Below are 15,472 nucleotides of genomic sequence, written 5' to 3'. Positions count from 1 at the left end.
CAGAGAGAGAGGAGGAAGCAGGCTCCCCGCTGAGCAGAGAGCCCGATGTGGGGCTCGATCCCAGGACCCTGAGATCACGACCCAAGCTGAAAGCAGAGGTTTAATCCACTGAGCCACCCAGGCGCCCCGTAATAAATAAAATCTTAAAAAAAAGATTTTAGGGGCACCTGGGTGGCTCAGGCCCTTAAGCGGCTGCCTTCTGTTCAGGTCATGATCCCAGTCTCCTGGGATCGAGCCCCGAATCATCGGGCTCCTAGCTCAGCGGGATGCCTGCTTCTGCCTCTTCCACTCCCCCTGCTTGTGTTCCCTCTCTCGCTGTGTCTCTGTCAAATTAATAAATAAAATCTTTTTTTTTAAGATTTTATTTATTTATTTGACAGAGATCACAAGTAGGCAGAGAGGCAGGCAGAGAGAGAGGAGGAAGCAGGCTCCCCGCTGAGCAGAGAGCCCGATACGGGGCTCGATCCCAGGACCCTGGGATCATGATCTGAGCTGAAGGCAGAGGCTTAACCCACTGAGCCACCCAGGCGCCCCTCAAACAGATTTTTTAAAAATATTTTATTTATTTGGCAGAGATCACAAGTAGGCAGAGAGGCAGGCAGAGAGAAAGGAGGAAGCAGGCTCCCTGCTGAACAGAGAGCCCGGATGCGGGGCTCGATCCCAGCACCCTGAGATCATGACCTGAGCCAAAGGCAGAGGCTTAACCCACTGTGCCACCTAGGCGCCCTCGAAACAGATTTTTAATTCTAACCAGGCGGCTCCCAGAAAGACTCAAAGCGTGCATTTCAACCCTTTCTTGACGTCTAATACTAAAACAGACTGACCTTTTAAGATGGGCACAAGCGCGGGTGATAAGGGCAACACTGGAAATCGAGAGAACATCATAAGCAAAGACAAGTGGAAATCTGTCCAGTGTCTTGGAGGGATGCGCGCTAATAACGGTGCACAGGAGGAGAGGATGTGATCGCAGAAGAGGCCAATGTACGTCGAAGCTAAATCGCGGGGATCCTGATAGATTGGTTATGGAATTTTAGCCGTTCGGTGAAGACTGGAAAGCCCCAGGGAGCACGCCAGATTCCAAGGAAGGCCGGACCAGAGCTTGAACTATTCCCACTGGGAGCCTCCTTCACCTACCTACCGCCTCACCTGCTCCGCGGAACACTCTGCGTCCAAAGAAAATTTCTCGGATTCCGCCAGCCCCCTCCCCGGACTCGCGGGGCTCACTTGCGGAAGATCACGCGGACCTTCCAGTGGACCGCCAAGACGCAAGCCCTGAATAGACAGGCCCGTCGCACAAAAGTGACGTGATGACGTACGCACACGCGACTTACGCGTCCTGAGTGTCGCAGGGGCGGATCAGGAGGGCGGGGCGATGGGAGAGGAGGAGACGTGATCGGAGGGCCAGATGGGTGTTGCACTAGTGATCCAGAAGGGTCTACTGAAGTGACCCAGTCTCTGTAGTATTCGGGCAGTAAAGACCGAGCAACAGCATTAAAAAAAATAAAAAAAAAAAACAAACACAAAACCAAAACCAAAAACTGGAAGGCCTTTCGGCTGCAGTGACGCGGAACGTTTTTTTGGCCAGAAACCGAAAGAAGAAATCGGAAGTGACGTCGCGGTCAAAACAAGCCGGGGTTTGGGGGCCTGCTGTGAATCTGTGGCTGCAGATGGAAAGGCCCGACTCGCTGTCGGCTGTCGAAGGTAGTCGCGAGACCCTGCGCTCCCGCCCAGTCGGCCTCCCGCCCCTGTCCCCCTGACTCTTCCGCCGTGGGTGAACCAGAGTTTCCTCCCGCGGTCCTTGAGCTGTGGTGGGATTTTTCGGGCAGAGTTGGCGGGTGGCGACCGAGCGGACTTCCCTTCCTACAAGTGTCCCCTCTAGCGAGCTTCTGTCTTGGGACGCTGGGACACCTGTCGCCTGTGAGGCATCATTCATTTTCATAGCACCTTCCTTTTCTTGTAGGACGACTTCAGGATTAGGAAGAACCGGGGGGGCTCCACTGCGGGCTAGCACAGTCGCCCAGCGTGTCTCTCCCTTCATCCCTGGGCTCTGACGGATCGAGGTGATCCTAGGCCATACCTCTTTTTCTCTCCGCCTCCTACTCTTGATCATATTTCCCCTTCCTTCTCCTAGTCTTCAAAATCTTAGCTTAACCAGTCAATTTGGCTCTTCTCCTATAGAGCCGTGGCAAGACAGCGTTCTGTTTTCACTTCCTCCTTTCCCAGGTTCTCCGCTCAAAGGCCGGTAGTTCCATTCCGTCTATAAACCCTGATTTATGACATGGAAGATGTTTAGAGCTAGAAAGAGTATTAGAGATGTCTGTTTCAACCACCCACATTGTATAGATTAATAAAATGAGTTTCGGAAAACGTATGTGATTTTTCTTTCCAGGGTTGCACAGCTAGTTATAAGTGACGTTGAACATGCAAAGCCGAATCTAATTAGCAAGCCTTTGTTGAGCATCTTGCAGGGTCATTTCAGGATAGAAAAGAATATAAAACGATGTTCGTATTCAAATCGGAAAACACTTCTGGAACACCTGGTAGGATCAGGCTCTGCTTGTGTGCAAAGATTAGTAAGAGTGTTCTCCATCCTAGAGAAGTTTTCAGTTTCTTTGGAGTAAGTGGATACTTTCAAGAGAATGATAAATACTAAAAATAGAAATAAATGCAGTGTGCTAAGAGAGCTCAGGGGATTGCATCTAGGCCAACTCTGGGTAGGAGTCTGGGAGATGCTTCTTCCCTCAGGAAGAAATGTATTCACATCTTGCAATACATTTTTAAAGCCCTCTTCATTGCACTCCCATCCCTCTTTGAATCACAGCTCATTTCTGTTCTGGTTTCCTTCTTTCCTTTTGCTAAAGGATATTGACTTTGTTACCTGTTACTTTCTTACTATTATAATTATTATTACTACTACTACTATTTGTTATTTCTTCACCTCTTGTCCTTTGGAATTTTGGATTAGTTTAGTGCTGCTTCTTATTTTAGTGGTCAAGGTGCTCTATCCAAAGAGCTGCATAGGTCCTTCATAATGTATAAGCTCCCTTTTTCTTTTCTCTACATAGGAAATAAAAGTTAACTACCCTCACTACTCAAAGGATTGTTATAAGGATCAATCTTGGAAAATGTTTTAAAACTGAAAATAGTAGTTACCTATAAATGTATGGTTTGTCAACCTCTGCTCCACTGTAATCCTAATGCGTTTTTCTTTTTAAATTCCAATTTTAAAAAACCCTGCATCCTCTCGAAATTTCTAAGAGGCAGTAAACCCTAACATGAAAAGATTAACTAGATGTTTTAATTTTCTTCTCCCTGTCTCAGGGATTATATGCATAGGGTATTTATAATCTTGAAATTTTTCATTTTTTTAGAATCAATTTTAGGTACAATAATGAAATTCTCTTGAAATTATATTAAGGTTCATAGGGAAGTGCCAGTGATTACTAAAAACTCATTATAAAACAGTAGCAGATGATTCTATAACAGTGTGCTTACAATCTATGCTGTGAGAGTTTGCATTTATTGAATTCATGTCTAAATTATCTGTATTCGAAAAAAATCATTTCTTATTTATACTTAATTCTTTTTTTTTAAAGATTTTATTTATTTATTTGACAGAGAGAGATCACAAGTAGGCAGAGAGGCAGGCAGAGAGAGAGGAAGGGAAGCAGGCTCCCTGCTGAGCAGAGAGCCCGATGCGGGACTCGATCCCAGGACCCCAAGATCATGACCTGAGCCGAAGGCAGCGGCTTAACCCACTGAGTCACCTAGGCGCCCTATTTATACTTAATTCTTATTTCTTAATACTTATTATAAAAATTGAGATCTAAAAATTATAGTTTGATCCTAATGTCCTAGAGATAATAAAATACAGGAAGCCAATCTATAATCTATGATTTCTATAGTAATAGTTTTCATAAAAACCTATTTTAAGTTACTAACATTTGAACTGCACAAAAACTGATAAATAAGTATATATTCAATTTATCCAAAAATCACAGGTGTTCTAGATACTAATAGACATGGGTACAACATGAGTTCTATCTTAAATTCAAACTCAGAGCCATTTATAGGTATAACATGTTAAAAGGTGAACTACAGGTAAGAGTTTAGTTTTCACATCAAAGTGTTTTACATGAAAGTTTTTCACATGAAAATGTTTTAGCCATTTTAATTTATGAAATGAAGTCTTGGCACTTTAACATTAGAAGGTGGTTTAAACAATCTATCAATCAGTGAAAGGATCACTGACTTGATCTATGAAAACAAAAAAATGTCAAATTTTTGAGAAAAAAATGCTATTAGGAATTTTTTACAATGTTTTGTCCCAATAGGAACTAGCTTCTTTCCATCTTGGTGAAGTGCCTCCAAGTCCTCTTTGGGCTTCTGCAGTAGCAGGAGTTTGGGGTAGTTCTGGAGCCTGGGAATGCTAAGATCAGGGGAGCAGCATGGTTGTGTGCTGGTGAGGGCACTCTTCCTGGTTCACAGCTGCCATCTGCTTGGTCTGTTCTAACTTGGTGAAAGAGCTTGAAAGTTTCTTTTCATTGTTACCTTGATCTTCTGTTCATTTGGCAATGTTCAAGAATAGGAAAGGGGAGAAAGAGTAAAATTGTTGAAACCTACTGATGAAAGTGAGAATGTTACTGTATTTCATTTAGTCTTTACCAAGGTCCCATGAGGTTAATGATGACACCTCCATTTTACAGGTGAGAATGAGGCTTAGAGAGGTTGAGTAATGCACAGGTGCACATAGCTAGTAAGTGACGAAGCTTAAATTCATACCCAGGTGTCTGCCTCTGAACATTGTATGCTTACTATTAGCATACTACTACTACTATGTGTCAGTGCCTATAAGAGCACTCTTTGCTTATTTTGTGTACTTTAGCTGAGTTGATATGATATTTTTAATTTTTTTCTTTCAGATTTTTCAATAGCTGAATTCCAAGAACACAGTGGATACCACTCCTATAAAACAAAGAGGAAATCATGAAGAAATGTTTTAGTTATTGAAACTACAGTTGAAATCATGGCTACATCAGCAAATCTGGATATTGGAGCCCAGCTGATAGTGGAAGAGTGCCCCAACAGTTACAGTCTAACTGGCATGCCAGACATTAAAATAGAACATCAGCTGGACTCGAATGCAGAAGAAGGATCCGCTCAGGGTGTTGCCATGGGAATGAAATTCATATTACCTAACCGATTTGATATGAACGTGTGTTCTCGATTTGTGAAGTCCTTAAATGAAGAGGATAGTAAAAATATTCAAGATCAGGTTAACTCTGACCTGGAAGTGGCATCTGTCCTATTTAAAGGTTGAAAGTTATGGTATAAATATCTGCATTTGTTTTTGTTTATTTTGTTTTCTGGTTTTTGGTTTTTTTTTCCTTTCTTGATCATGAGATTGTGAGTTTGGAAGTCATACTTTAATATGATTTGAAAGTCATACTTTAATATGATTTTTTAGGATCTCACCAAAACCAAAACTAAATTAATTTCATGTTATTTGATCTCTATAAGGGTATGTTGATTTTTAAAAATTTTTCTTGCTTGACCTTTGTTTATTTACAAATTCAAGTTTCTTATTGTACTCTTTAAAGTGACAGGAGAAAAAAATTATTCATGCCTTTTAAGAAATGAATTACCTTACTGTTCCCTATTCCACAAATATTTGATTGGCATCACCTTCCCATAGTTTAATGCATTGATGTTTTCCTCATATTGTAGACTTACTTTTACAACAATCTATTGAATAAAAAAACTAATCTCAGAATAAAATCACTCAAGATTAATACAGATTTTTTCTGGAACTTCCACTGTGATAATGCAGAATTTTTACAGCAAAGAATAATATCACTTGAGAAACAGTTGAAGATCTACCTCATGTATTTCTTTTTTAATGTAAACATTGACATAGAATTTTGAAATGCTTTGTCATTAAAATATTATTTTAACGTGTTTAAATTTATTTTACTTAGCTGAATGCAATATCCATACATCTCCTTCTCCGGGAATTCAAGTAAGACATGTCTATACTCCCTCTACAACAAAGCACTTCTCACCAATTAAACAGTCAACTACTTTGACCAACAAACACAGAGGAAATGAGGTCTCAACCACACCTCTATTAGCAAATTGTAAGTATATCCCAGTAATGTATTAAAATATTCCTATTACTAACATAATGCTTTCAAGAGTTTGGCTTTGAAACATTTTCTTTAAATGTGTATTTTATTTTGGAAAGCTTAAGTGATGTCTTGATAATTCTAGTAATTTAAAATTTTTTTCACAATATTACCACATAATCAAATATTTCATATTTTATATTTGTTAAGAACAAATACGGATTTTTTAAAAAATTATTTATTTATTTATTAGAGAGCGCACACACAAGTAGGAGGAGCAGGAAAGGGAGAAGCAGACTGTCTGCTGAATAGGGAGCCCAATGCGGGACTTGATCCAGGACCCCAGAATATGACCTGAGCTGAAGACAGATGCTTAACAGACTGACCCACCCAGGCACCCCAAGAACAAATACAGATTTTAATACAGACTTTATATAGGTTTATATAAATACAGGTTTATATTTGTTTATACACATACAGATTTTATACAAGTTTTCTTTTTTTTTTTTTTAAAGAGAGAGAGTTGGGGAGGGAAGAGGCAGGGAGAGAGGGAGAGAGAGAATCTTGTAAGCAGGCTCCATGCTCAGCACAGAGCTGTCACTAGGCTCTATCTCAGGACCTTGAGATCATGACCTGAGCAGAAATCGAGAGTTGGACACTTAACGACTGAGCCACCCAGGCGCCCCTACAGGTTTTCATTCTTTTTCTTTTTTTTAAAGATTTTATTTATTTGACAGAGAGAGAGATCACAAGTAGACAGAGAGGGGGAAGCAGGCTCCTGCTGAGCAGAGAGCCTGATGCAGGACTTGATCCCAGGACCCTGGGATCACGACCTGAGCCAAAGGCAGAGGCTTAACCCACTGAACCACCCAGGTGCCTTCAGGTTTTCATTCTTAAAACCTTTATAGTCTTACTGTAACAAACAATTTGTCATTCTGAACTTTGTCCACACTAAGACATTGTGAGTGTTTTTCTGTTCTTGGAGTGCAGGGAGTGCACAATTAATCATTTATTCAAGGTCACACAGCTAATTAGCCACAACTAGATCTGAATTCAAGAATTTTTTTTTTAATTTTATTTATTTATTTCACAGACAGAGATCACAAGTCAGACAGATCACAAGTAGGCAGAGAGGCAGGCAGAAAGAGGTGGGGAAGCAGGCTCCCTGCTGAGCAGAGAGCCCGATGCAGGGCTCGATCCCAGGACTCCAGGATCATGACCTGAGCCGAAGGCAGAGGCTTTAACCCTCTGAGCCACCCAGGTGCCCCTGAATTCAAGAATTTACTCTTGAAGTCATTTTTTCATTTACTACCTCACTCCAAAGTTAAGAAAAACCCATGGAGTCTTGAAATAATGATATTTGGGATTTCAGAGGACTTAATCAATAAAAAGACAAAAGGTATGTCTTTGTGTGTTTTAGATCCAGCATCCTTACAAGTTTGGATATTGAGTTAGCATTTTAAAAATTAAATACCTAAGCCATCTCTTTGATTGATGGGATCATTAGCAGTTTGCATTGCTAATAGTTGATCATAACAGTTTGTGTATTCATTGATAACAATACTTTGCAGATGTCAGAATTGCCTTAAACATACATCAATTCTCAGGTACAGAATAGCTACTTGTAATGTTAGAATATGTGTATATATATATATATATATATATATTTTTTTTTTTTTTTTTTTAAAGATTTTATTTATTTATTTGATGGAGATCTCAAGTAGGCAGGCAGAGAGAGAGGAGGAGGCAGGCTCCCCACTGAGCAGATAGCCCGATGCGGGGCTTGATCCCAGGACCCTGGGATCATGACCCGAACCGAAGGCAGAGGCTTTAACCCACTGAGCCACCCAGGCACCCCTTTAGGATATATTTTAGGTTAAATTTTTTTAAACAATAAAATGAGAGGTTTTTTTTTAGAAAAAAGAATTGCTGCACAAATATGAATGACATGACGAAAGCGTACTCTCTAGGTAGAAAAACATGAAGTTTATTGTGGTATCTTTTCAGCTTTATCTGTTCATCAGTTGGCTGCTCAGGGAGAGATGCTCTACCTAGCTACTCGGATTGAACAAGGTAATAGCCTGTTTTTTTAACTGTGCTTAAAACATATTTAATTGGATTTATTAGATTTTTGTTGTTTTATTTTAATATAGGAAAGTATAAAGACAAAAAACAATAGTTGCATAATCTCACCAGGCACATAACTCCATAGGTAGTAAGAAAAAATAAAGTACTACAAAGTACAAAAGTTACAGCCTCCCTTACCACGCTTTCCCCAGAAGTAAACATTATAAATTTCTTATGTTTTCAGGAAACTCTTTTATTTTATTTTTATTTTTTTTAAAGATTTTATTTATTTATTTGACAGAGATCACAAGTAGGCAGAGAGGCAAGTTGGGGGTGGGGGTGGGAAGCAGGCTTCCTGCTGAGCAGGGAGCCCAATGTGGGCTCGATCCCAGGACCCCGAGATCATGACCTGAGCCAAAGGCAGAGGCTTAACCCACTGAGCCACCCAGGCGCCCCATCAGGAAACTCTTTTAGAAAACATTCCTGTTTATTTTTAGGGTTATGTGTGAAAACATTCATTTACTTTTTGGTATGTACACAAGAGGGAAAATATTATCACACTGCATTGTACTTTTTTTCACTTAATTGGAGATCTTTCCATATGAGCACATAAAGATTTATTTCTTTTTATTTCTCTCTCTTTTTTTAAGGATTTTCTTTATTTATTTTGAAAGAGAGAGAGCATAAGCAGAGGGGAGGGTCAGAGGGAGAAGGAGAAGCAGACTCCCTGCTAAGCGGGGGCCACCCCCCCCACCAGACAGGACTCGATCCCAGGACCCTGGGATTATGACTTGAGCCAAAGGTAGATGCTTAACCAACTGAGTCACCCAGCTGCCCCCATTTCATTCTTTTTTTTTTTTTTAAGATTTTATTTATTTATTTGACCGACAGAGATCATAAATAGGCAAAGAGGCAGGCAGAGAGAGAGCAGGCTCCCCACTGAGCAGAAAGCTCGATGCAGGGCTCAATCCCAGAACTCTGAGATCATGACCTGAGCTGAAGGCAGAGGCTTTAACCCACTGAGCCACCCAGGCGCCCCTATATCATTCTTTTTAATAGGCCCATAGTTTTGCACTGTATTGCTGCATACATACATACTGTATTTTTATTTTTAACCAATCTCTTTGGTGATGGTTGATTTTAGTTTCTCGGTATTAAGTAACATTCCTGTTGGCATTCTTTTTATGTATAGTATAAGTTCCTACAAGTTTATTTGCTGGGTCAAAAGGTATATGGATTTTTTGCTTTTACATATATTGCCAGGTATTTGTCCTGTCCTCACTCCAGAGTTACAGTTTGTATTTCCCCATAACCTCAGTGACACAAAGTATTATCAGATTTTAATCTTTACTAATCTCGGGTGAAAAATGGTATCTCACACTGGTTTTGTTTAGATTTTTTTTTTTTAAAGATTATTTATTTATTTGACAGAGCGAGAGATCACAAGCAGGCAGGGAGGCAGGCAGAGAGAGGAGGAAGCAGGCTCTCCGCAGAGCAGAGAGCCCGATGTGGGGCTCGATCCCAGGACGCTGGGATCACGACCCGAGCCTAAGGCAGAGGCTTTAACCCACTGAGCCACCCAGGTGCCCCTTATTTAGATTTTTTGAATTAGGGTCTATTTAGGCTCTTTTGTATGTTAACTGCCTGATATATATTGATTTATATGACCTCATCTAAATTTTAAAAATTCATTTTTTGTTATTTACGTTGCATATTTTTTTTTTTAACCAGTCATTTTCCTTTGATTCTCATGTTTTCAACAGAAGTTTAACATTCTGTAGTGGTAAATTTATTTTTTTCCTTGTAACTTCTGAGTTTTATATCCTTCTTCAAAAGGCTGTTCTACTTCAAGATTATAAATAATGGAGGAACACCTTTGCTTATTAGTTAATTAACTTAGCTAATTAAACACGTGGAAGAAGAAAAAGTTAATGGTACAAACTCACATAATAGGACAGCAAATAAGTCAGCAGGAAGTGAACCTCATTGAGTAGTATAATCCACCTTTTAGAATGCCAGTATTTTCATGATATTAATAGATGGTTGTTAAATTAGATTACAAAAATTGTTTTTCTTTTAAATAGAAAATGTTATCAATCACACAGATGAAGAAGGATTTACTCCTTTGATGTGGGCTGCAGCACACGGGCAAATAGCTGTGGTAGAGTTTCTACTTCAAAATGTAAGGAAACTGCCTCGGAAAATGTGTACATGTAGTTACTTAAGTCTTGAGTAAAGATTTTGTATCTCCAGCCAACTAGATGTAATGGTAGAGGATCCAAAAAAGGTTTTGCACGCTTTTTGTATTCTTGTGAAACGTGGATCTAGTTGGGCAGATAAGACTAATCATACATGAAACAGCAAGAGAGAATCTCATGCCTGGCTCCCTCAGAGTGCAGTGGGAACAAAAGAATGATCAGCATTGTAGGAGAAGCTTCATGGGGGAGATGTAACTTAACTTCAGAGTGGAAGGATAGTTAGCCTCAAGATAGAGGGAGAAAGGAAGGCCTCCAGACAACCGTGATAATAAGGACATCCGTGAGTAGAAGTTTGCATTATTAAGTGAAGAACATTACTTGGCCTAAGTACTGAACTGTAATTCTTATTGACAGAAATAATAATATTCTTATTTAAATGAATTGAAAAGTCTTTTATCTCTCCTTGCCACTCCAGGGTGCTGATCCCCAGCTTTTAGGAAAAGGTCGAGAAAGTGCACTCTCATTGGCCTGTAGTAAAGGCTACACAGATATTGTCAAAATGCTGCTTGATTGTGGAGTTGATGTAAATGAATATGATTGGGTGAGTCTATAGTACTGATTTTTATTTATTTTTTTTTTATTTTTAATTTTTTTATTTATTTGACAGACAGATCACAAGTAGGCAGAGAGGCAGGCAGAGAGAGACAGGAGGAGGCAGGCTCCCTGCTGAGCAGAGAGCCCGATGTGGGACTCAATCCCAGGACCCTGAGATCGTGACCTGAGCCAAAGGCAGAGGCTTTAACCACTGAGCCACCCAGGCACCCCCTATAGTACTGATTTTTAAAATACTGTAATAAATCCTAGGAATTATTTAGTTTGGAGAGACATAAAAAATTTTACTAGACATTTGGAAAAAATAGCTAATTAAACATGTAGAAGAAAAAGTTAATGGTATGAACTCAGTTATTCTGATTTAAATATTCTTCACAAAATATGAAAATTGCAAAAAAAAATTGCCTTAAATGACTTTTACATACCGTTTTTAGTAAAACATCTCACAGCAACATTAAGTTATTCCACTCTTGCTCACCTTGAAAAACTAAATCACCTTTTCCTTTGCAGAATGGAGGGACACCTTTGCTTTATGCTGTACATGGAAATCATGTTAAATGTGTAAAAATGCTCTTAGGTAAGCCAATGAAAGTGATATTTAGAAAATACCATGTGAGGACTTTAATTTTTAACAAGCTGGCTGCCCTGGTGTCCCTCAAGAGAATGACTAACTATTATTAAATATTGTTAACTCTGCTGAAGCACCCACGGCCACAGAGCTGCACATGGGAGAAGCAGCTCTGTCCTGCAGCACACCTGTGCTTGGAACATTTGTCCCTGTTGCTTCCTCTTGAGGATCATTTCTGAATCCATCGTTGTTTTCCTGTCCACAGTGTCTGTGGGCATAAGTTTTGTCTAAGGTTGTTGATGAATTTCATCTGTTAGCGAGGACCCCTGTTTGTTTGAGGCATCCAACCCCTGACCCGCCAAAGTGGATTCTGTGCACTCTTTGCTGAGGATCTGTCCTGCCGTTTGCACTGAGCCAGGCACAGACAAACATACCTACATTTTCATTTTATTTATGCAGATTTTTCTGTTTTGGTACAGAAAATGGAGCTGACCCAACCATCGAAACTGACTCTGGGTATAATTCTATGGATTTAGCTGTAGCCTTGGGCTATAGAAGTGGTAAGTATTTTAGAACTGTCAGGTTTGTTTGTTTTTTTTAAGATTTTATTTATTTATTTGACAGAGATCACAAGTAGGCAGAGGGGCAGGCAGAGAGAGAGGAGGGAAACAGGCTCCCCACTGAGCAGAGAGCCCGATGTGGGGCTCAATCCCAGGACCCTGGGATCATGACCCGAGCTGAAGGAAGAGGCTTTATTTATTTATTTATTTATTTATTTATTTATTTTTTTGAAGGCAGAGGCTTTAACCCATTGAGCCACCCAGGCGCCCCTCAGGTTTTATTTTAATTGGTAAAACTCTGTAAATAGTACAGACTAGTGGACTAAACTGTTTTCATCATTTGTAGTCATAAATATGGCATGTTATCCTAACTCCTGACAGTAACTTTTAACTGTGGGCAAAATCAACAAATTCTTACAAAGTCTGGAAATGAGTTTGTTACTCTTAATTGACACCAACCCAAATAATTTATTGCAAGAGTACACACCTATTTACAGACAAAAGTTATTTAACATTTTTGTAGCAAATTACTTATAAAATGCTTTATAGTTGCCCTTTCTCTGTTCCTTAGAACACACCTTGTACAAGAACAGAATCCAGGAACTTGGACAATCACTAAGTCAGTGGCAGGCTAAGTTTTAAGTGCACTAAGTAGTGTATTGCAATCTTACCATCATCAGAAAATGGGTGTATCCTCAGAATAGGAGTATATCCTATATGCTCCTCAGTATACTGAGGAGTATATCCTCAGAATAGGAGGAATAACTTTATTTTATTTTACTTTTTAGTATTTTTTTAAATATTTTATTTATTTATTTGACAGACAGAGATCACAAGTAGGGAGAGAGGCAGACAGAGAGAGAGGAGGGGAAGCAGGCTCCCTGCTGAGCAGAGAGCTCAATGTGGGGCTCGATCCCAGGATCCTGGGACCATGACCCGAGCTGAAGGCAGAGGCTTAACCCACCGAGCCACCCAGGCGCCCCTACTTTTTAGTATTTTTTAAATATTTTATTTATTTATTTGACAGAGAGAGAGTTGTCACAAGTAGGCAGAGAGGCAGGCAGAGAGGGAAAAGCAGGTTCCCTGCTGGGCAGAAAGCCCAATGCGGGGCTTGATCCCAGGATCCTGGGATCATGACCTGGGCCGAAGGCAGAGGCTTAACCCACTGAGCCACCAAGGTGCCCTGAAATAACTTTATTTTAAGGAAAAGTTGATGTTAAGTTGAACTTGACAGTTCTGTGTAAAATTTTATGATCAACATGCTGTGGTCTTGATAACCTGTCTGTTCCAGTTCAACAGGTCATTGAGTCACATTTACTGAAGCTGCTTCAGAATATCAAGGAATAGACATAGTCATCAGGAAGTGTTGTCTGCCCTTCCATTTACTTTTCGGCTCTTATAAATGATAGTTTTGTTTACTTATAAATTTTTACCTCAGTTGCAAAATTTACTGGTTTTAGTAAGTTTTAATATTCCTCTGAATAATTCACTGGTTTATAATAAAATTAATGTTGATGCTTTTTTATAAATGTGTTTTACTGCATATTTAAAATTATAAATTAATGTTTTGTGGCATGTAAATTTTTATGGTACAGATAGTTATCTGTCTTTGTATCAAGTGCTGTAATTTAACATTTTCAAAAATTACTCTACCTTGTTCATCTTCACTGTTGTATTAACTCATTGACTTCACACAGGTTTGCTATAAATCTAAAGGAAAAAAATTTGTTTTTGTTGAATTTAAAAATGCACAGTGTGATTGTTTACAAAATGATGTTATAAATAAATAAAGTACTTTTTCTGTTAGTTTGCATGGTAGTTTTTTTTTTAATTTTTAAATTTTTTTTATTAACATAATGTATTATTAGCCCCAGGGGTACAGGTCTGTGAATCACCAGATTTACACACTTCACAGCACTCACCATAGCACATACCTTCCCCAATGTCCATAGTCTACCCTGCTACCCCCGGCAACTCTCAGTTTGTTTTGTGAGATTAAGAGTCTCTTATGGTTTGTCTCCCTCCCGATCCCATCTTGTTTCATTTATTCCTTTCCTACCCCCCAAACCTCCCATGTTGCCTCTCAACTTCCCCATATCAGGGAGATCATACGATAATTGTCTTTCTCTGATTGACTTATTTCGCTCAGCATAATACCCTCTAGTTCCATCCATGTCATCGCAAATGGCAAGATTTCATTTCTTTTGATGGCTGCATAGTATTCCATTGTGTGTGTGTGTGTGTGTGTGTGTGTGTGTGTGTGTACCACATCTTCTTTATCCATTCATCTGTTGATGGACATCTAAGTTCTTTCCGTAGTTTGGCTACTGTGGACATACGCTGTTATAAACATTGAGGTGCAAGTACCCCTTCGGATCACTACATTTGTATCTTTCGGGTAAAGGTTTGTTTTGTTTTGTTTTTTTTTAGTTGATTAAAATTGATTACTTTGGGATTTTTAGTTTAACCTTCTGTCCTGCCAGGACACTACATTAGATCAAACAATATAATTAAAATAAATCAAATGTAAGTCAATCAACAAAGACTTAATTGTCATTTTTAGAAATATATTCAGGGGACGCCTGGGTGGCTCAGTTGGTTAAGCAGCTGCCTTCGGCTCAGGTCATGATCCCAGCATCCTGGGATCGAGTCCCACATCCTGCTCCTTGCTCGGCGGGGAGCCTGCTTCTCCCTCTGCCTCTGCCTGCCATTCTGTCTGCCTGTGCTCACTCTCTCTCCCTCTCTCTCTGACAAATAAATAAAATCTTAAAAAAAAAAAAAAAGAAATATATTCAGAATATTTTTCTCTTATAAATAAGTTTTTCAGGAGGAAACATTAGTCCTTCAATAAAAGTCAGATGTTCTTTAATTCCACTAAAGGAGCACAAACTTGTGTTACACCAAAATCTAGAAAAGAGCCATGGGCTGGAATTTTGCTTACCCAATGAGTGTGAGACTAGCGTTAAATTATTTCATCTGGAAAATAGATGTTACCTCGGTTATGATGCTTGGTTTGTAAACCATATAAATTTCATCTAGTTGAAGCAAAAGGGAATTATGGAAAGACACAGAATGGAGAGGAAAGCTAAAAGAAGCAGGCAATACAAAGGAAGAAAACTAGGCCAGGGATCTCAATCAGGAAATCAGGGTCAATTGTTTTGGATGCTGTTTTGGTAATGTTTAGCTTAAAACCCCCTTGTCTATCATTGTGCTCAAGATTTAAGTTTCTAGGAGTGAGAAATCAAGGATGGGATATAAATAGACTGCTACATTGGAGTTGGGGGGAGAATGGGAATGTCTGGTTCACAATCCACCATCACCCCCGGACTTCCTGGAATACAA

At 39.5% G+C, this 15,472-nt stretch overlaps 2 protein-coding genes across 4 annotated transcripts in view; one reads left to right on the top strand and one right to left on the bottom strand.

Moving 5' to 3' along the window:
* Positions 1-1,187, bottom strand: part of LOC111148393 (UTP15, small subunit processome component) — a 19,409-nt gene extending 18,222 nt beyond the window's left edge. Inside the window, exon 1 of one of the 2 annotated variants that reach the window (XM_022504911.1) lies at positions 1,147-1,187. The gene's annotated coding sequence lies outside the window, so the exon portion shown is untranslated. Of the gene's footprint in view, positions 1-824 lie in introns of both variants that reach the window. The other variant, XM_022504910.1, reaches the window with a different exon arrangement.
* A 236-nt stretch (positions 1,188-1,423) lies between these two features.
* Positions 1,424-13,936, top strand: LOC111148426 (ankyrin repeat family A member 2). Of its 2 annotated transcripts, none has more exons than XM_022504952.1 (9): positions 1,424-1,701; positions 4,923-5,315; positions 5,979-6,137; positions 8,133-8,198; positions 10,277-10,374; positions 10,866-10,991; positions 11,513-11,579; positions 12,050-12,130; positions 13,422-13,936. In XM_022504952.1, exons 2-9 carry the CDS (start codon positions 5,027-5,029, stop codon positions 13,475-13,477), a joined length of 942 nt encoding a protein of 313 aa, XP_022360660.1. In that variant the 5' UTR covers positions 1,424-1,701; positions 4,923-5,026; the 3' UTR covers positions 13,478-13,936. The 2 variants fall into 2 exon arrangements, with proteins under 2 accessions (XP_022360660.1, XP_022360661.1); XM_022504953.1 differs by lacking the exon at positions 1,424-1,701 and adding an exon at positions 1,742-1,917.
* The last annotated feature ends 1,536 nt before the right edge of the window (positions 13,937-15,472 follow it).

Source organism: Enhydra lutris, unplaced genomic scaffold (assembly GCF_002288905.1).
Source record: "Enhydra lutris kenyoni isolate GAN:26980312 unplaced genomic scaffold, ASM228890v2 scaffoldscaffold19, whole genome shotgun sequence".
Taxonomy (NCBI): domain Eukaryota; kingdom Metazoa; phylum Chordata; class Mammalia; order Carnivora; family Mustelidae; genus Enhydra; species Enhydra lutris.
This window is presented reverse-complemented; position numbering and strand designations above follow the sequence as displayed.

Coding starts and splice junctions, on each gene's coding strand:
- LOC111148426 (XM_022504952.1), top strand. CDS start 5,027: ATGGCTACATCAGCAAATCTGGATATTGGAGCCCAGCTGATAGTGGAA. Junction 8,199..10,276: donor AGCTACTCGGATTGAACAAG/GTAATAGCCTGT, acceptor TCTTTTAAATAG/AAAATGTTATCAATCACACA. Junction 10,992..11,512: donor ATGTAAATGAATATGATTGG/GTGAGTCTATAG, acceptor TTTCCTTTGCAG/AATGGAGGGACACCTTTGCT.